The sequence below is a fragment of the Rattus norvegicus genome, chromosome 4 (assembly GCF_021556685.1).
Source record: "Rattus norvegicus strain SHRSP/BbbUtx chromosome 4, alternate assembly SHRSP_T2T, whole genome shotgun sequence".
Taxonomy (NCBI): Eukaryota; Metazoa; Chordata; class Mammalia; order Rodentia; family Muridae; genus Rattus; species Rattus norvegicus.
Genome location: NC_141537.1, coordinates 57001517 through 57024000, shown reverse-complemented (window position 1 = coordinate 57024000; position 22484 = coordinate 57001517). Strand labels below are relative to the sequence as shown.

At 37.4% G+C, this 22484-nt stretch overlaps 1 protein-coding gene across 7 annotated transcripts in view; it reads left to right on the top strand.

The window, feature by feature from the left end:
• The window catches only part of Grm8 (glutamate metabotropic receptor 8), a 906417-nt gene that overhangs the window by 527362 nt on the left and 356571 nt on the right, over window positions 1-22484 (top strand). For all 7 annotated transcript variants that reach the window (XM_087659148.1, XM_087659147.1, XM_087659150.1 and 4 more), the window contains 1 exon segment: window positions 8305-8505. In XM_087659148.1, coding sequence (XP_087515274.1) covers window positions 8305-8505 — 201 coding nt within the window.

Sequence of the window (22484 nt, the reverse complement as noted above, 5' to 3'; positions counted from 1 at the left end):
TATACAGTCTGGTTGGTTTTGAGTCTTCTCACAAACATTTACTTTTTTTTTCCCTGCCATTTTTCCGGTTTTATGTCAAGTGCGTAGTTGAAATTTGCAGGCAATATTGTTATGCTTCAGGAAAAATGCTTAAAATATTGCAGAGATGTATAGCACCTATGTAGTTTATTTTGAAATACGTTTTGTTCTTTTTCAGATTTGATGTTATTCATCAGTATTTCTTTAAAACTCATATTCTTGAAATCTTGTTCTTGTGCTTCCATTAAAGAAAAAGTCCAGCCCGTCTCTAATTACAGCTCAGGAATGCCAGTCACAGGCCTAGCGGTGGTGTGCTAAACACTAAATCAGAAAAGGAAAAGCCAAATCCTGGACCGGCATTAGTTAGTATTTAAATCAAGCATTTACAATGTTCTGTGATCTACTCTAAGCTGGTAAATCCAGGAAAAACTTCCAACTAACGAGGTTTTGTGACCTTTGTAAGCACCTGAGCCAGAGTGAATGCTTACTCAGTGAAAAGTTGAGGAGCAGCTGTAGTTTGGAGGCCACAGTAAATGCGAAAACCTTCTGGTTGACCAGATGGAGTGGGCAGTAGCAACAGACAAGACTGAGAGAAGGGGCAACCCTAGCACAGAGGTCATAGTTGAAGAATAGCTTTGCCAGCCTAAGGTCCAGGCTTAGCGAGTTTCCGGAATGTGCTCAAGGCCATTCTTCATGGGGACTGCCTATTGGTGCATCTCCCATAGCTGACTGCTCTCTTTTGTAGCTTGTTTTTCTGCCGAAGCGTAGGGATCAAGTTTTCATCCCTCTGCGGTGTGTGGTCTCATACTCCTTATGTGTATCTTAGTGCTCGGCAGACATTCCTTTGTCTCTTTCCAATGTTCCCCCAATGTTCCGTCTACTGAATCTCAGAACTGCGTGCACACCCAGTACGAGATGACCTACTCTCCTCATTGTGCTAGCCACAGTAAGGGCTGTGCGTTTTCAGTTCTCTCCCCCATGCATTTATTCATGGCAGGCTCTTGCTTCCCCCTCATCATTCTCTCAGCAGCAACTTTGAGGAAATGGTTTAATTATTTAAAACACTTGCTGCATACTTAAGAAGACACCAGGGAGGAATGTTAGAAAAGAACTTTTTTAAACATACAAATTTAGAGTCTGAGATGATCACCAGCCCAGTGAAGACAGTAATAATAATAAAAATAAAATGCAAACCTCTAGGTGTTTGGTTTTCTTTGAGTAAAACAACTGATAGGCTTTCTTTCTCCTGTCCGATTGCATTTACCTTTTTGCCTTGTTGGGAACACTGTTTATTCTGTAATATATTGAAGCATTGCATGTCTAAATTCAGGAAAATGAACACAACCCTCTGAAATTCCAATTTTACTAAGCTGAACTCTATCCTGAAAAGTGCAAGATGCATAGAAAGCAAAACTGTGCAACAACAAATGTCTATCCCCAAACCAAATTCCTGCCCAGTTTGTCACAGGAACTCAAGTTTAACATACACCAGCATTTTGTAAATTTGAGCTGATTTTTTGTTTTCTGTTACAAAGAAGCAATAAGCGGGAGACTCTGCTGGAGAAGAACTAACTTTTCCTTTACAAGAGGATGTCAGTCGTGTTTTACAGCGTTTTCTTTTAAATTCTTTTTGTTTGTTTGCCTGATTGATTTCTAAAAACAGAAAAAAGAAAAGGCGTGGGCTTGCGTGGATGGGGAGGTAGGCAGTATCTGGGAGGAGATGGGGGGAGAAACCAAGATGAAAATATATACATTTTCATTAAGATAAATATGTTTCTAATAAAATAGAAATAATTTTTACTGAAAATTATTTTCAATAAAAGTGATTTTTTAACAGAAGATGATAAAGCAAAGAGTGTGAGATACCTGGTCTTGGGTTTGGGTGTTATTATTTGGACCCACAGACATTCGGTATTCTCCAGGAATACAAATGTGGACTCAGAAGTCTGAGATTTCACTACTGAAAGCATCAATCTTGCTGGATAGTTTGTGAGGCTGACATCATCTCCCATCGTGTGAGAGAGCTTTGTTGCTCTATGTGGTTAATTTTAAGCCAGGCACTGAAACACATTACAACTTTACAGTGACATTTCAAATGGATGGCTGACAGCCTTTGACAATATTTAGTGCTTTAAAGTAATACATTAATGCTAACTTTAGAAACTATAGCATAATGAAATTTTATAGCCAATTAAGCTTGTGAGTCACTGTCAGATTTCTAAACTCTACATGCACGAGAGCATCAGCTAGGAAGGGAAGAACAGACACAAGTGACTATAAAATCTTAAACATTGCCATGAGAGTCACACGTTAACCGAAAAAATGCAGCATCCAAACAGCCAGAGAAGAAATAAGCTATTTATTTTTCCAGATTTTGAGATGTATTTCAGTCCGTTTAGTACCATGTTATTCTGCTGACGACAAGAGAATGCTTTATCGTGCCTGCCTATTCACAGGAGGCTACTTGTGAGTGGGCAGCCTTCTCGACTTTTGTTTTAAGAGGTGAAGAAGGACCAGAAGAAGGGTCCAACTGTAATTCTGGGACTGAATTACGTACCTGAACTATATAAGAGACCCTATTTTGAGCTCACCACCTCTCAAAAAAGTTAACAAGACAAACAATGTAAGCTTGGATGTTATCACTTTGTACTCACACTAACTAAGTCTGACTTCTGGCTAAGGACATAAACAGTTGGAATAGTGAAAATCCAAGCAAGTATATTTAATAAGATTCTCAGACACATATGAATGCAGAGGGATTCATTACACATGGGCCGTATTTCACTGGATCACATCAAAAGAATGAACAATGGACAGCAAGTCTACTTTGCCTCTCAGTGCCTCTATATCCATTTGTCAAGACTGTGCATATCAGTTAATTTGCAGAGAATGGGGATTTCTCTATAGACTAACAGAGCTTTCAGTGCTTTAAAACAAAATCGCAAAACATTGTTTACAGAAAGTATGGGGATATTTTAAAACTGGATTTATTTTGTTTTGTGTATGTGCATACATTTGTGTGTGTGCATGGCTTTCATGCACAGCAATGGGTCAGATCCAGAGGAAACTCCACCATCCCAAAGTCTGGCAGTTAGGCAAAGCCAACATTCTTTTTTTTTAAGATACTTAAAATTAATTTAATTTATTATTTTATTAAATTAAATACGCTTGTGATTGCAAGCATATTTAAATATATTACACATATATATTTCTTTTTTTATTAATTTTTTTATTAACTTGAGTATTTCTTATTTACATTTCGAGTGTTATTCCCTTTCCTGGTTTCCAGGCCAACATTCCCCTAACCCCTCCCCCTCCCCTTCTTTATGGGTGTTCCCCTCCCCATTCTCCCCCCATTGCCGCCCTCCCCCCAACAATCACATTCACTGGGGGTTCAGTCTTAGCAGGACCAAGGGCTTCCCCTTCCACTGGTGCTCTTACTAGGATATTCATTGCTACCTATGAGGTCAGAGTCCAGGGTCAGTCCATGTATAGTCTTTACAAAGCCAACATTCTATAAGAACTTGTGAAGTCATTTTCGTCTTCCAAAGGAGTTATTTCCCTTACCATTGGCACAAGGGACGAAAGACTATCTTTAGTGCCTATTAGCACCTCCCCCTAGCTTCTCATTCCCTGTTACTTTGGCTATATGCTCTGTTGGCTCTCTTTCTTGCCCCTCTTGGTCCTCTCTCTATTCCCCTTCCTTCTTTCTCCCTACTCTGCTCCTGCTTCTCTCGTAACCAGGCCCAACCTGCTCACCACGGTCACTCTACTACTTTCTCTCTCTGCCTTGAACTCTTCCAATTGCCTTGCCTATTTTTTCCTCATGTCTACAATAAACACCTTCCAGGCAATCATACTTTAAAGCTGGAATGCTGCTAGTATATATATATATATATATATATATATTCTTATGCATACGTGGAGACCAAGGGTGACTTCAGATCTCCTACACTTTCTACCATAGTTTCTTGAGACAGATTCTGTCACTGAGTGTGGAGTCCACTGGTTCATGTAGGCTGGATGCCTAGCAAACTCTAGAATTTTTTTTTCTTCTAACTCTGTTCCACAGCACTGGGATTACCGTTATGTGTCACAGGTGGCTGCTGGGAATCCAACTTCAGTTCCTTGGCTTGCGCAGAAGGCCATTTAACAACCATTGGATCTCCTCAGACCCTGCTTACTCCATGAGACACTGTATTTCATACTGTCCTTGAACTTGTAACCCTGATGCTTTAACCTTCTACATATTGGGATTATAGGTATGCACTACAAATGCTAGCCAATGAAAAAGTAAACATATTCATGTAAGTACAACTTTGAAATATATTTCTTTGGTGATGGGAAATTTCAAAATGCCGGCATTTCTCATGGCCAGTAATGCATTAAAGTCGTTTGGCTTAAGCGCTTTCTGCCTGTTGTAAGGTTTGTAGCCACGGTCAGCCTGTAGTAATGGACAAAGAAATCCTCCCATTACTCCTTTCCCTTAAAGTCAACAAAAGAAAAAGAAAACAAGAACATTGAAACATTGCAAAGGGGGAATAAGGAGGAGGGAGGAAAAAGGGGACAGGGGACGATGTTCTGTAGAGAAATGTGCTGAAGGGGTTGGGGATTTAGCTCAGTGGTAGAGCGCTTGCCTAGCAAGCACAAGGCCCTGAGTTCGGTCCCCAGCTCCGAAAAAAAAAAAAAAAAGAAAAAGAAAAAGAAAAAAAAAAAGAAATGTGCTGAGCCCAGTACGCACAGCTTCGTCTGGAGGAAGACACATTCCTACTGACAACACTCCCTCGGCTCTCTGCGTGTCTGGGCCTTTGACCTTTTTCCTCATGCCCACCACCTCTGTTTCTGTTTCCCCTCCTCCTCTTGTACTTTCTGTTTCCACCTTGTAAAGAGAAAAATATTTACTTCCTCACATTTTCTTAAGAATGGATCATTCATGTTTTTCTGGCTTCTGCTTGAAACCAGTTCTAGGCCTCCCTCTATGACTAAAGACATGAGAGAATGTCTAAAATTTATAGAACGGAGAGTTATATACAATTATCTATCTTTATCTACACATTTTACAAATGAAGATGGAGCCAGTCATAAACCAAAGGCATTTTAAATTCATCTATAGAAAACACGTGTGACATATTTCTGTCAGCTTTATTTCCGAAACAATGAAGTGTAATGTCTTGTCTGTGCAGGTTTTGGCTTATGTTGGGTATTAGATTTTTTTTTTCAAGAATGTAAGTTACAGGTGAATACTACCATATTTCCTTAGAGAGACTTCTTGACTATCTGTGACTATTAATATCCACTGGAGATCTGGAACGGTACTCTGCACCAGACTGAGTGGTGAGGGCACAGCCCTCAGTGCTTTATCTGATGAGCAAAGGGGTGTGGGGAGGAGTTGATTAGATACTCTTCTGGCTGCACTCTCATGAAATGATTCTCTATATACTGCAAACCCATAAAAAACTCTGGATCAATTTCTATTTCTAATTCAGTTAGGGAGTAGTGGCTCCCAAGAGACAAGTCCCTAGACCAGCCTGGCAATGTCACAGTTTCCTGGGGTAGCTTTTGAAATAACAGATTCTTCTTCTTTTCTTTTTATTATGATTTTTCTTTTTTTCTTTTATTGGATTTTTTTAAATTTTATTTTTCTCATATATTTTATGTATTTACATTTCAAATGTTATCCCCTTTCCCCCTTCTGCCATATCCCCTCCTCCTGCTTCTAAGAGGATGCCCCCACTCCCACCTATCCACTCCAACCTTAATGCCCTGACATTTCCCTACACTGGGGAAACGAACTTTCACAGGACCAAGGGCTTTACCTCCTATTGATGCTGGACAATGCCATCCTCTGCTATGTATGTGGCTGGAGTCATGGGTCTCTCCATGTGTACTCATTGGTTGGTTGTTTAGTTCCTGGGAGCTCTGGCGACTCTGGTTGCTTATATTGTTCTTCCTATGGTGCTGCAAACCCCTTCCTGTCTTCATCGCCTCAGATTTGAGTCCAGCAAAACTAGGGTATCACTGAGAGTCTGGACCTATAAAGCTGAGTGAGCTTGGGAGCAACCACTTCATGCCTATTGAATCTCATGTTGGTTTTTCAAGTTCAGTGAATCCAAATCACCATCCATAAGTCAGTTAATTGTAGGCAGATTTCTTTCTTTTCCAGTTTTCTGTCACTGGTTTTCCTGCCCTTTGTTTCCTCAGGGAACACTATGCATTTTCCAATACCTCTCAAGTCTTGATCTTCAATTCAGAGCTTTTCAGAGCAGCTGGTAACCAGATAAGAGGCTAAGAAGAAGGAGCCAATATTTTAGCTGCCTTTCCTTAATATTTATTTATGAATTATAGACTTTGTGGTTAAAACTCTGGGAGGTAAATTTGAGGCAGACCTGAAAAACTTACATCATAGGAAACATGACAAAAAATATGGGCTTAGTAGTACTGCTCTGGCATTCAAGTCGTAAAGAGACACGGAGAAGTGGAGGGGCGATTCTGCATGAATGTGACTTCGATCAAGCTGTAGCCTTGGGGGTATCCTTTGTGCGAGTTAGTTGTGTTTCCATCTTTATGCTCCTAAACCCGGAATATCCTCAGAAGGAGGATTTAGGAAAGTACTTCTTTTAGATCCAACACAAGAATGTGATTTTAGACCGAGTCTGACTTGGGATCATGCATTAGCAAATGCAAAGTGTTAAGTGTGGCAACCAAATGACAAAAATAAAAGCTTTACAATTCTTAATTTCCAAGACATTTTTCCCAAACGATTTTAACTGATTACTAATTTGGTGGAGTGGTTTGGATTATGTAGCCTATGTTTTCGATTCTATTATCTCTAGGTGCAAGTGTCTACAGTATTGTGTATGTGTAGATTCTGAGGTTGGAAGAAAAACATTCTTACTTACTTTTGGAGCATGGGCACTTAAAAAATGAAAAAACGTCCATGTATGAAACGGACATGCAGAAGTTATCATTGTGACATATTTTGGTGTCCAGACCACTAGCCAATAGACTCTAAAGGAACAGAGTGCTAGAGATGACTGAAAACGGAGGGAAAATGGCTAGTAACCAAGTGAAAAAGAAATTGAATAAAGAATGTTAACTGACTTTATTAAAGGACAAAGATTCCAATGGTAACGTTTTAAAATAGCCCATTAAATTTGAAAGACGTGTGTGTGTGTGTGTGTGTGTGTGTGTGTGTGTGTGTGTGTGAGTGTGTGTGTTAGGAAAGTAAGTAAATATTTATTGTATTTAAAGATTGTTTATTACCCATTACTGGGATCCATTGACAAATATGTAGTACATTGCTTTTATTTCTGATGAATAAAGTTTGGAGAGGTTAGGGTGATCAGTGATGTTGAATAACTTGTAAGTCTTTCATGTTTTTTGTTTGTTTGTTTGTTTGTTCCTTTTCTTCATACCCTAAGCTCTGGACATTTGGAATTTTTTCCTCCCAGAAGAAAATGAGAACCCTGAGTTTTCAGTCTGAGACTTATGGAAAATTTTCAAATCTGTTCTATGCGCTCTGTGACTGTCATTTCAAAAGTCTCCGTTTCCTTTCTTTCAAAATTAGACAGTTGGTTTGCCGCTCATGTCTAACTTATTTTTACCTTCAAACTCCATGCTTCTCTTGCACTTTAAATGATAAACATCAACCTACATACTGCCGTGTTATTGCCCTTAACTATGCCTAAGCATGAGTATAGTTGTTCCCACTAGCATTCATTTTGAGAGACCTACGTCTTTTTAATAGAAAGTTAATAGAGAAAATCGAGTTCAAAGAGAAAATAAATTGAATGATTCTTTTCAAGATATCCAGAGTCACTTAAATGAACTTTGTCATTTAATACTTACAAAATTTCTTCTAAATACAGCAAGTTCAAAACAAGAATTAATATAACATTGGAAGAAACTCAGCATTAGCCTACTAATACAGTGTGTCTCTGGAAACAAAAGTAGATGAAAGGAATTACATTTTACACATTTTAAAAAGATCATAGTATGACCAAAATATTATGTAATTACCAAAAAGTAGACTAAGATGTGATTTGAGAAGTAGAGAACAGAAATAATGGTCTTATATTATTTTCTTATTATTTTTTATATTTCATGCTGCTAGTTAATAATTTTTGCTCTTTCCATATCCAAGTATAAAAAGCATGCTTTGTAAGGACAGGACTACCATCTTGAAAAAAGTGCTTGTGTCTTCCTAAGTGTGAAAAATAGAAATCACCAGGTTGATCTGTTCGAAATCCAACATTGTCCATTGATAGTTTTCCTTCTTTTTTGCAGGGCTGGAGCGAATTGCACGGGATTCATCTTATGAACAAGAAGGAAAGGTTCAATTTGTAATTGATGCAGTGTATTCCATGGCTTATGCACTGCATAACATGCACAAAGAGCTCTGTCCTGGATACATAGGTCTTTGCCCAAGAATGGTCACCATCGATGGGAAAGAGCTACTGGGTTACATCAGGGCCGTGAATTTTAATGGTAAGTCACAGCTTTATTTTTATCTCAACATTAAGTGACAGGGAGCTTCACACTCCAATCTATAGAAGATGTTTGGACGAAATAGAAATCCAAAGATGGGAAGAAGTACATTCTGCTCAGAAGTGTGAAATTTTCCACCTGCTTTTCAATTGCAAACATATTTTTGTACTGCCCTTAATCTGTTCCTGAAAGAAACAAAAGTTAAAAATAATTCTCAATCAATCAAAATATTCTACTTAAATATCAGTATTTCAGAAATCATTTAGAAGGCTCACTCAGAACCCCTGTCAATAGAGAAGATTCATATAAAAGTATTTTGCTCATGGCACTATTAGTGTAGAGGTTATATTAATCTGTTTTTAAACTGATATTAAGCTTTTAAAACACTAAGCTAATGAGGAAAATGGATGAAGTTATTTTATTAACCCAAGACTTGTATTTTTATATCTATTTTTTCTTGTACTTTCTTTAAGGATTTGATCATGTTATGGTACATTATAGATGGTATTTTCTTACTGTAGAATCAGAAATATTGCTTTTGTGACTGTCCTAGGAACCCAACACAAATATGTTGAACTCATCGTCTTTGATTGTGAATAGCTGAACTGCTTGTTTGAAATGGTGGAGTTACTGAATGAGCTGTCCTTTTATAAGAGAGGTAATGGCTGGTGCCCATGACTTAGACCATCATTTTCAAATAAAATGATAGAATGCTCTGAGCTGTCCAATTCTTTCAGCTTGGATGTAATCCACACAATGGACATGCCTTTGGGCCATGCACAGTCCCATGCTGTCTATCAACACAACACACTCGGGTGACCTCAGCTGCCAGCCTTTCTCAAAACAGTACAAGGTCATCTCCCATTTAGAATTTAAGTGGAAACATTGTCTCTCGCTTTGTACAGGCGATGTAAGGAATAATTTGGTCTGTATTCAGTACAGGACACGGTCTTCTCCAGCATACATTTCTAGACTCATTCCATAGCATTAATTCTTTTGTTAATATAAACACTAAAGGGAGTTTGGAAATAATTTTCATGCAGCTATAACATTGAACATTGTTACAATGTAAGTTATATACTCTAATGTGCAGTTAGGGAACACTGAATTTCTCCAACAGTGTTAGGAAGTGGGAAGATGAATGCAAATGAGCAGATTTTTTTTCTCAATAACTGAAGCTCACCTTTGAAAAGGAAATGCTTTGAAGGAACACTCAATGAATGCAATTTAAAGGTGAATTACTAATTTTACTTTTTATCTTAACCATGCATCAAGAGCTAACCCTTCCCAGTAGCTTCAATTATACTAACCTCCAATGTAATGGCACAATTATGGACTATTAGAGAGTGTCTTAATGTCTAATGGCTGTTAAGACAATTTGCCTCTGGACTCCAATGATCCCTTAGTTCTTCAGTCCCCTTTATATACCTTGACTCATTTCTATATATTATGTGTGTTCAGTCTTTTAATAGATGCTAACAATACCTTATAAGTAGAATAGATAAAACAGTCAGAGGACTTTGAGCTTATGAGAAAAGATATTAACCCAGTAAGCACAAGAATTTATACCAATATAAAATGCAATGTGTACTGAAAGAAAAGAAAGTCATATTATAAATAAAGTTTATATAAGAGAGATTTTGTTTAGCGAAGAGAGAAGCTTGAAACAAGGAGGAAACAGGGACATCTTTGTATAGACCAGGTATGGTCTTGTAGGCAGTCCTAAAGCTTGTTCATTTGGATCGAAGGGAAACATTCTGACTCAGTATTGAACTGTGTCAGATACAGCAGTCTACGAGTTACCAAGTTGGGTTTCAGAAAATACAAGAATAATGGTCTACAGACTTGAAAGAAATTTCTCCATGGTCCACAAAGGTGTATTTTGTGAGGGTTCAGATTTGTATGTTAATGATACAAATTTTAAGTTTCTGGCCATTTTTAGAATCTCAGTATTGAGCTACATATTAATCTTAATTTATTAATACCTTGGCTACTCACGAGTTTTATCAAGGCATATAAGACTATACTGATATAAAATGCAATGTGTGCTGAAAGAAAAGAAAGTCATATTATAAATAAAGTTTGTATAGGAGTCTAGAGAAGAGAAAGGCTTGAAACAAGGATGAGTTGGGGACATCAGAAGTATACCACCAGATTATTAATAAAGAAGAAAACACTGATTTAGAAACATAATAAAGGGCTTATTATGCATTTTCAACAGAATCATAACCTAAAGGAGATCTGCAATAAAACCTGTATGATGGAAAATAATTCTAAATACTCTCAGAAGCGAATACTGTGTCAAATTAGTTTTCAAAGGAGGCTTTGCATGGGCCTCTGGCAGCCAAATGAGCAACTCTATTTAAAAGAATTTGCAACTATAGTGGAGCCTTTTCTTTGATCATTTTGCATCCATATAATCGAGGCATTCAGCTGCTTGTTTCATGAGAGGGGTTTTCAGGAAGGATGGGGATAATCCTCCTTTTGCCTTCTACTGATATGAGGTGAAGAAACTTTGCTTATACTCTCTTTACAATTCTGTTCTCCAAACATTCTATTCACAAATAAAATGTTTGGTCATTTAGTATAAAAATTTCTGGGTTAAAGGGGTTGGGATAATCAAAGCCTCCTTTAGTTCCACTAGCCATCCTTAGAAGTTCCTTAAAGGGTCAGTGGCTATATGGTGCTCATTTTATCCCCACAGACGTAGACTCAGTACTTTTTCCGGCTCTCACAAGTTGATGCTTTACACAGACGTTTGGGATTTGTAATTCTTTTCTGGAGTCCAGCAATCGGTAGTTTTGTGTGACTAATGGAATCTCCGTGGATGGGTCGTGTTGGCCATGGCCAGTGTTCTCACTTAGGTGGACAGTCAAGGCCTGGTTATGAGATCAGTGCAATTGGTTATACCAAGTATTCTTTGGGGGCAGTTTTTGCTTCCCTGAGAGCCCAGTTGTGCTCATTTAAAAACAGAGTTGCCTATATGGCATGGCAGCAAATATGTTTCAGGAACTTTCTAGCAAGGCTCTCAAAGATGTTTTCTAAAAGAGAGCTTTACCGAGGAACTGCTAATTTTGTACAGTTTTACCCCCAGACCCAGTGAAATGTAAAATATTCTTTCAAGTAATTAAAGAGAGACCTCTTCAAATTGACCCATTGAATCAAATTATTGAGTACTGATCATTTGCACATCGAGTAGTGGCTGCATCAAAGAAAAATTACTTCTTTGTAATAACTGTACCAAGATATTTCTTATTTACATCAGTATGGGAAAATACTGGTCTGTTTTGTTTATTGGTCTTTTTAAGTTTGAATTAGTGAAATCACGCAGTTGGTTTGGAGGAAGACTCTTCCTTGCTTTATAAGACAAAGTGATAAGGTAGCTCAAGAAACTGGATGCTGGAATCATGCATGGGTTTGAACCAGGTCCTCTGGATATACCTTATAACTGGTTGTATAGCTTGGTATTCTCGTGGGTCTCCCAACAATGGGAGTGGGCATGTCTCTGACTCTATAGGACCCCTTTTCTCCTCCAGATTTTCCATGTCCAGCCATAACATGAGGATTTGTATCCAGCCCTATTGCATTTGTTAGTCATTGGAATGCCTGGGGAGCCTGTTAGCCTGTTTGTTTTGTTTTGTATCTTTGGTCATTTTAAGGAAAACAGGAGTTGACCTGGGAGAGGGGGAAACTGGGGGGAATGGAGGGAATGGAAACTATGATCAGGATATAATGTATGAGAAAAGAATAAAAGATTAAAAAAAAGTTCTAGCTGAGACTATAATCAAGTACTGCTACTTAAGCAGCAGTTCAGAGATACACACTTAGTTTAAAAGTTCATGTATTTTACAGTGGGTTTTAAGAGTGAGAATGTAAAGAACATGCTAGAATTTAGGATGACAAACTGAGTTTCAGACGTGAATTATTCTATTACAAACATCTATTTAAAGACAAAGCATCTAATCAAAGTACTAAACTAAAAATTCCCACTTGACAACAAAAGCATAAGCTACAATAGTAGTTTCATTGATTTTAGTCAGATTGATTTCCCCCATTGCTGGAACATTCATTCCTGGATCTGTATTGTAAGCACGTTCTGAATCCTGGCATCCTCGGAGCTGTTCGTGTTTCCACACATGTTTTGCCACTTTTCCTCTCTACCTGGCAAAGACTTGCCTTTTAGGTTACTTTTATTTCAGCTATTTGAACAAAACGTTCTTTTTATAAATTTTTAAAACTCTAAGATCTATCAAAAGAAAAACATAAAGGCAGAAGAGTTCAGATTTCATATATATTTTTTGAAATTTAAGCAACCATGTCTATTTCTTACTCCAAAATGATAAAATATTAATACTCTACATCTTGTATAGAATCAAAGATTTTTCCAGAACAAAAGAACTATACTTAGCATAAAAAGCATTGGATAGAATTTCAGAGATTCCTCTTCGTTCCTCTTACTTTTACTGGAGCCCAGGTTATGCTGGGAAAGTCCAGCATAATAGCATGTATTAATTATGATTATTTGGTTGTTAGGTAACAAAAATAATGCTAAGCTAAGGTAATACAAAGAACTTAGAACAGAAAACTCAAAGGAGATTGTGAAGTATTTAAGGTAGTTCTAAAAGCATAAAAACCAGGTCTCTGTCTCTGTTAGCTGCTCTTAGTTTTCCTACAGTTGATCTGCAGAAGGACACAAGTATACTCTACCAGCTGGGGTCCAGTTTCTTTTGTTCCAGGGTACACCTGCTGAGATATAGTACACACACGCGCGCGCGTGCACGCACACACACACACACGTATGTATATATGTATGTGTGTATGTATGTATGTATGTATGTGTGCATGTATATAATATATATTGCTTATTTGGCTCTAAAGTCTCAATTCCAACTTTGAGACACTTGAATCTCAGATCAGACAGCTGATGCTTTTCCAAAGGAAGTGGAACATGCTTCATTGTCATGGATGATTCTTGGGTCTGGAGAGCAGAGAGAAGCAGCATTTTGGTCTATGAATCTTGTTGCTTCATTGGGTGACAAGCATTTGTTAGCTGGAGGGAGACACAGGAGTAAATCAACACCTATGTGAGCCAACACAGGCATCAATATTGCTGAATTCTCTGACACCAAGTTTAGGGTGCCCTTCAACAGAAAAAGCAAGTAGCAACTACATCATTACTTCTCGGCTTTCTGGACTGAAACAGAAATATTTGCAAGAGACAGGAATCAAGGTGAAACGTACCAATGTTTTCTTCAGAAAACCTATTGATTTTAAGATTTTAATTGAGTAATTCTAAAATATAATTGGGAGACTCTGAACGCTATAGTCCCATTATGAAAAAACTTGATTTGCATAAGATAGCTTAATATACCTAAAGTAGGCATAACTCAATATTATGAAATGCCATATAATTTTTAATAATGCTATATAATTTTTAATAGGTCAAATATGATTAATATTTATGATATTGCACAAAACCATCTCGTTAAAATATAAACTGCATGGTTGTAATAAGTATAAAATAAACCATCTTGAAAGAGAATAGATTGGAAATATGATAAAATACATTTCTCTCAGCATCTGAGCAGTATGTTTATAGTTATTTTTATTAAGTAGATGCTTTAGAGTTTTTTAACACTCTCATTAGTGGCTTATAAGTTTAAAATATTATAATAAAATATAAAATAGCAAAGATTATTTAATAATATTAATAATAAAAATTAATATTTGGTGTTATTAGACTTAAATAATTTGATCAGAAGACAATACTGATTAAATATTAAAATATTTATTTTAGAAAAATAATAAGGTAAGACATTAACATGAAACATTAGGATGGTTCAAACACAAACATTAATTTATATAAAGTCAATCTCTGTGGTTTACTGCAGATATATTAGAATGTCTGGCAACATACTAGACACAGAATATGAGAGAACATTTTTTAATCTTGGATTTTATTATCTCAGCTAATTTTAAATTAGATTTTTTTTTAAAATTTTTGACGTCATAATATAATAGCATCATTTGTTCTTACCCTTTTCTCCCTCCAAACCCTTCTTCAAACTTCTTCCCTTCTTATTCCTTTTCAAATTCTTGTTCTCTTTTTTTATTATTTGTTGCTACATTCATATGCAATGTATACATATATATTCTTAAATACTATGTGAAGGCAACTTTCATAGATATGCAAAGCATTTGAAAATATGGAAAGGCACTTCTTGTCAACGAACACAGATTAATATTAGAAAAAATTATATTATTATTTATTTATTTCCTCTTTTATTTACACTCCAGATTTTATTCCCCTCTCGGTTCACCCTCCGACTGTTCCACATCTCATACCTCCTTCCTGCCCCCTTGTCTCCACGAGGATATCCCCACATCACCTACACGACCAGACATCTAAACTCCCTGAGGCCTCCAGTCTCTTGAGGGTTGGGTGCATCTTCTCTGACTGAACCCAGACCTGGGAGTCCTCTGCTGTATGTGTTGGAGGCCTCATCTCAGCTGGTGTATGCTGCCTGGTTGGTGATCCAGTGTCTTAGAGATCTCAGGGGTCCAGGTTAAGTACAACTGTTAGTCCTCCTACAGGGTTGCCCTTCTCGTCAGCTTCTTTCAGCTTTCCCCTAATTCAACCAGAGGTCAGCAGCTTCTTTTCATTGTGATTGGGTGCAAATATCTGCACCTGACTCTTTCAGCTGCTTGTTGGGTCTTTCAGAGGGCAGTCATGGTAGGTCCCTTTTTGTGAGGCTCTATAACCTCAGTAATAGTGTCAGGCCTTGGGACCTCCCCTTGAGCTGGATCCCACACACGCTCTGGTGTTAAAATATGACACACCAGACAAAGAGGAACTGAATGAAGGGTTTTGAATGAGATTTAAGATTCTAGAAAAAGTGTTGTGGAAAAACAATATATTAGGGATTTGAAAGCCACTTGAATGAGGATGAGGGCAAGGATGCTGATTTAAAAGACATCATTCTTTTAAAGGAAGAGCATCTGAAACTAGGGAATCGATGTACATAGGAAATCCATGGAAGCAGAGGAAGAAACGTATGTCCATCTAGAGCAGTGGTTCTCAACCTGTGATTCGCAGACCCTTTGGCAAACTTCTATCTCAAAGCTATATAGATTACAGTTTATAACAATAGCGAAATTACAGTTATGAAGTAGCAACAACAATAATGGTTGGTGGTCACCATAAAATGAGGAACATTATTAAAGGGTCACAGAATTAAGAAGGTTGAAAGCCACGGCCTTAGAACCTGCCCTGTCACAGGCTTCCCTAAGAGAGCTTTCTTTACATTTTTTTTGACAGATTCATTATTGGAGTGATTTATACTATAGATTAAATTGATACTGCCTGCTATTTCACTAACTTCTATAAGTAGAAAATGAAACATCAAAGTCAATATATTGATAGATTGATGTAAAATGTAATTTTAAAAATGATGATATATGTTCTCTTTATGATTAAAGTTGGCTTATCAAACAAAGACAAAGCAAACCCTAGTTTAGCATTTTGACATGCTATTGATCCTGAAAATAGTATCCTTTTGGATAACTACCCAATTTGAAATAAAATAAAGAACTCATTAGTAATGTTATTAAGGTATGTTACATAGTATAGTATGTAGTAGAGTGTGTTTGTCTATCTGTGTTTTGTTTAATATCTATTTGGTTTGTTTATGTGTGTGTGCACGTGTGTATGTGTTTTTAGAGTTTAGCATGTATGTATGTGTGCACAAACTGTTCTTGTCCATATGTCATGTTTAGTGTGTGTGTGGTGTGTGTGTGTGGTGTGTGTGCTTGTATGTCTTTGGGAAGTTTGGCATATATGTGGTGTGTGTGTGTGTGTGTTCATGTGTGCATGTATGTATGAGTGTGTGGTGCTTAGTGTGTATATGATATGTGTGTGAAGTTGTACATGTGTTCATGTGTGTGTGTGTTTACATGTATATGTGTTGAGCCATCCCATCAGCCCTGTGTAAATGTGTGTCTTTTCATGCTGTGCATATATCGAGGCTTCTGGTTGATGTCATAGGTCTTCCTCCATTTCTCTTTACCTTCATTTTTCAAACAAGATCTTTCCTTAAGACTCTATCGTACCTATTCAGCTAGATTGTCGGCCAGAAAGCCCAAGAACTACTCTTTTTCCTGTGCTGGGTTCTAAGACACAGACTCATCCATGTGTTCAGGGCTCACATGGATATTAAGATCTGAACTAAAGACCCTATATTTGCAAAGTAAATGCTTGCTTAGCACTGATTATCTTTCAGCACCAAGTAATGGTGAAATGAACACTTTGTAGGAAATTCCTAGACATATGTACACATTTTAAGAAAAGTGAATCTAAAACAATAATGCTGAATATGTAAAGATACATGGGCAGGGTTCGTTGAAATTAAGTATTTTTTCTTTCTAATTAAGAACATTTAAATTGACTATAGAATACTAATCTTAAAAATTAAATCATGGAACAATTTGGTCGTAAAATTGTACCTGCCTCTGTCTTCTGAGTAATGTTAAACTATAGACTTAAAAAGTCTAATTTCTTTTGAAACCATGAAAAATAGTTATCATTGTGTTATACCTTTTCTGAAAATAGGATTAACATTGAGGTACATGGATGGAGTTACTGTTTTTAGGTCTTTCTCAATTTATGGAGTTTATAAGGTTCTTTTACTTGTTTTAATCTTTAGTGTTCAAAACACTTATATTTTTATTTATTTATTTATTTATTTATTTATTTATTTATTTATTGTGTATGTTCCCACATTTTGTGACACCCATGTGTGGGTCAGAGGAACTAGGGACTGTACTCATGACATCAAACTTGGTGGCAGGAGCCATTACACGTGGGGCCAGCTTGCACACCCTTACTCATCCCTTCTCTTGGAATTCCTGTCTCTTTCGGTCATAGACTGTAAGCATGGGGATGGGTGATAAACAAGTTCCTCATTGGCTCATTCTCTGGGGGTTGGAGGGTGACCTGACTCTAACTTTGGTATAGTAGTAAGCCTCTAATGAAGTATGACACAATAGCTGAGGAAAGTCTGAGGTGATGGTGAACATCTCACATTTAACTGCTTTCCATTTTCACAGTGATCAGAAACTCAAACTTTAGACCCAGAACTGGAATCCAGTCATACCATTACTTTCTTTGTGAAACTGGTCAAATAATGAAATTTCCTTAAATGGGTTCTTTGTCTTTAAGATATAGATGGTGACAGCCTGAGTATATATGTCCCTAGTGCTCCTATGAACTATAAGCATATGGTTACAATTAGAAAGCATTTATTAAAGGGATGGATGGTATGTCCTATTAGTGAAGGCTATCTAATCAATAGGGATATCATGAAGTGAGTCTGCAACCCAGCAATAATGATGAGATTGGTGGCTGGAGACTGAGAACTTAAGGATTTTTCAAGGTAGCAACTTTGATGGAACTAGAAAATATCATCCTCAGTGAGGTAACATAACTCAATCACTAAAGAACACACATGGTATGCACTCACTGATAAGTGGATATTAGCCCAAAAGCTCAGAATACCCAAGACAAAATTTAAAGACCACGTGAAGCTCAATGAAGGAAGACCAAAGCGTGGACGCTTCAGTCCTTCTTAGAAGGGGGAACAAAATACTTATAGGAGGAAATAGAGGGACAAAATATGGAGCAGAGATGGAAGGAAAGGCCGTCCAGAGACTGCCCCACCTGGGGATCCATCCAATATACAGTCACCAAACCCAGACAATATTGCAGATGCCAAGAAGTACATGTTGACAGGAGCCTGATATAGCTGTTACCTGAGAGACTCTGCCAGAGCCTGACAAGTACAGAGGCAGAGGTTTGCAGCCAACCATTGGACTGAGAACAGGGTCCCCAATGGAGGAATTAAAGAAAGGACTGAAGGAGCTGAAGGGGTTTGCAACCCCATAGGAAGAACAACAATGTCAACCAACCAGATACCCCTCCCCCAGAGCTCCCAGGGACTAAACCACCAACCACAGAGTACACATGGAGCAGCCCATGTCTCCAGCTGTGTATGTAGCAGTGGATGGCATTGTTGGGCATCAATGGGAGGAGAGGCACTTGGTACTGTGAAGACTTGATGCTCCAGTGTAGTAGAGTGCAAGGAAGTGGGTAGGTGGGTGGGGGAGCATCCTTATAGAGGCAGGCAGAAGGGGGATGGAATAGGTGGTTTCTGGAGGGGAAACCAGGAAGGGGGATAACATTTGAAATGTAAGTAAAATATCCAAGAAAAAAATTAAGATTAAAAACAGAGACAAGGCTACTTGTATAGAGCAGGCCAAACAGTGCATTCTATCATTGTTTACACTCTTTCTTTCAAAATTACATGCATTCCCCCTTTTTAATAATGGAAGGTATTTAACAGAATAGGTCCCGTGTTATAAGGGGTAATTATTTCCTGAAATTTTCTTTCAGCAAGAATCTTCTTGAAAATGAAAATGGAGCCTTGATTATTTTTCTCTTTAAGGTTATTAACTCTTATAATTGCATTAAGTTTTAATCACCAAGTTAGTTGAAAGTGAAGGATGTGAATGAGAAAGGTCTTTTAAATTCTGTTGGATAATCATGAAGCTTGGGGATTTAGTTTTCTCAGTCCTTTGGATGTGTTTAAAAACCATGACTATAAAATAATTTCTTTGAACCACATAAACACTTTTTGAAACAGTTAATAACTTCCTTTATCTCTTTCTTCCTTTCTTTCTTTCTTTCTTTCTTTCTTTCTTTCTTTCTTTCTTTCTTTCTTCTTTTTCTGCTTTAGACTTGCTTCCTACATTAGCTTGCATAGTCCCCCAATAATATTCATGTGTCATTATATCTGATTTATAAGTTTTAATTATTTTAAAATGCTTATTTATGCAGACACATAACACTCACCTAACACTTGGCAAATATCCAGTATCTATGTAATGTGTCATTTGTAATTTTTTTGGTTTCTGCCTCACACTTTCCTCTTCGTTGCTTGTCATATCTTTAACTTCTTTTCGTCTCCTCTTCTGTGCTGTTGATGGGCAGACATAAGCTTGCGTCCTAATGCTCCCATATAGCCTTTCAAATTTTGAGTAAGTCAGTTAAATCTTATAAATCTCCGTAGTTTCATCTTCCAATTGGAATAATAAGCATTCACACTTTATAAACATTTGATGAAATACTTCTTGCTTAAGGGTTTAGTGCAACACCTGCACACTGTGAATAGCCAACATATGCTGTTATTTTCCTTTCTGCCTCTTGAAAATAACAAGCCCTCTCAATATGTGTACTGAGTATAAAACAGACACCGAAATGCCCCAATTACACAGATATTCTTAAAAATTTCTTCTGTATACCTTAGATATCAAACATCTGATATCTCCTATAATTAGAGACAGTGTGTTGTCTGAATGTAATTTATTATTTCCTCAAGGTTTCATTAATCCACTATCAAGATTGCTTAGGATTTTTTTCCCTCAATTTACTTGCAGCCACTGTCTGAACCTTTCATGTATTGTTCGAAGCTTAGGGTGAAATAAAGGATAAGAGGGCAGAACATCCATTTTGCCTGGTTGGAAATGACAGGACAGGTTGGGGATAGAAATTGTTGCTACAAGCAACACCAAGTGGTATACCCTAGAATATAGTACGCCTCACATATCAGACTTGTAGTAGAATCACTTTTATCTATCTATTTATTTATTTATAATTTATTAGATATATTTCTTTACTTACATTTCAAATATTATTCCCCTTCCCGGTTTTCTTTCCATAATTCCCCATCCCCTTCTTTCCCCCTCCCCCATACGGGTGGGTATTCCCCCCATACATCCTGCTTACTGTCCCCTCCATATTCCCCTGCAGGACCAAGGGCTTCCCCTTCCATTGGTGCCCCAACAAGGCTATTCTCTGCTACATAAGCAGTTGGAGCCCTGGGTCAGTCCATGTTTAATCTTCTGGTAGTGGTTTAGTCCCTTGAAGCTCTGGTTGGTTGGCATTGTTGTTCTTATGGGGTTGCAAGCTCCTTCAACTCTTTCAATACTTCCTCTAATTCCCCCACAAGAGGGTCCTGTTCTCAGTTCAGTGGTTTGCTGCTAGCATTGACCTCTGTATTGGACATCCTCTGGATGTGTCTCTCAGGAGAGATTTATATCTGGTCCCTTTCAGCATGCATTTTTTTTTCTTCATCAATCTTATCTAGTTTTGGAGATTGCAAACTGGTACAACCACTCTGGAAATCAGTCTGGAGGTTTCTCAGACAATTGGACATTTCATTACCTGAGGACCCAGCTATACCTCTCCTGGGCATATACCCAAAAGGTGCTCCAACACAACAAAGACACGTGCTCCACTATGTTCATAGCAGCCTTATTTATAATAACCAGAAGGTGGAAAGAACCCAGATGCCCTTCGACAGAGGAATGTATTAAAAAATGTGGTATATCTACACAATGGAGTAATATTCAGCTTTCAAAAACAAGAACTTCATGAAATTCATAGGCAAATGGAATGGACTAGAAAATATCATCCTAAGTGAGGTAACCCAATCACAGAAAAACACACTTGGTATGCACTCATTGATAAGTAGATATTAGCCAAAAAGTTCGAATTACCCAACTTGCAATCCACAGATCACAGGAAGCTCAAGAAGAAGGATGACCAAAATGTGGATGCTCCCACTCCTCCTTAAAAGGGGGAAAATATCCATATGGAATTTGAGGGGATATGGAAGCAAACTTTAGAGCAGCGACTCAAAGAACGGCCATCACTCTTATTTATAAGCTAAAGGAAAAGCATAACTCTGTGCAAAGAAATTAACCAAATCTTGTTGGTCACATACAACTTAAGAGGAAACCACACAAATCCATAGCTATGCTCACAGGTCAGAGAACAGTGAGCCCCATACAATAGAAGTAGTTGAAAACCAAAATTTGTACTCATTTTTTCTTTTTCCTTTTGTGTATGGAGTGTGTTTATCTTCCTTTTTGCATGTGGGCCTGTGTACATGTTCATCCAGACAACAGTGAACACTGGCTATCTTTCTCTACTTTTTCCCATAGTGTTTTTTTGTTTGTTTTGTTTTGTTTTTTGATTTACCATTGTTTAGTGACACCTGACCTTGCATCCCTGGTACTAAAACTCCTGTCATACGCAAACATGCCTGACCTTTTACATAGCATCTGAATCCACATCCTCATACTTGCACAGTAAGCACTTTTGTAGACTGACCTGTCTCTGTAGCCCTCTATTCATTTTTAAGAGAAATTAAAATCCAATTTTTGGCAAATTAACATCCTAAGATACAAGTCTCAAAAAAAGTAATAATTTCTGAATTACTCTTAGTGCTGCTTAAGAAATCTCCAATGTGTTCCAGATCTTGTACTTTTCTTTGCCGACCTAAGTCTCATAGGTTTTATATGATTTATATGAGCACATGAGCAGTGCTAAGAAACTCTAATCTGTGTAAGAATAATTCTAAATCCACATTCATTTCAATTTCCTGAAGCATTCTTAACTTTTCCTTTGTTCCTTACTATTCTTTTGTAAACGTTATACATGTGTTAATTTAATTTATTATTATTAATTTTTTTTGAGACAGGGCCTCATTACATAGCAACAGTTTACCCAGGACTCACTATATAGATCAGACTGACCTTGAACTCACAGAGACTCACCTGTCTTTGCTTCTAGAGTGCTAAGATTAAAGATGTGTCACATGCCCCAATAACTTGTATTAAATTTAATATTCCCTCTCTTTTCTGTGTTTTTGCTTTATTTAAAACTAGAGAAAATGAAAAACCATATTTGATATCATTTTAATTATAAAGGAAATCTAAAATGCATATAGGGAAGCTGTAAGAGTAACTGAAAGCATCCGAGAACAGCTTAGGTCACCCACAAAAGGAATATAGAACACTGGCCCAAACCTTAAATCCACTCTGCCTCCCAACCCCCATCTTCTGGGCCTGCATCACTCATC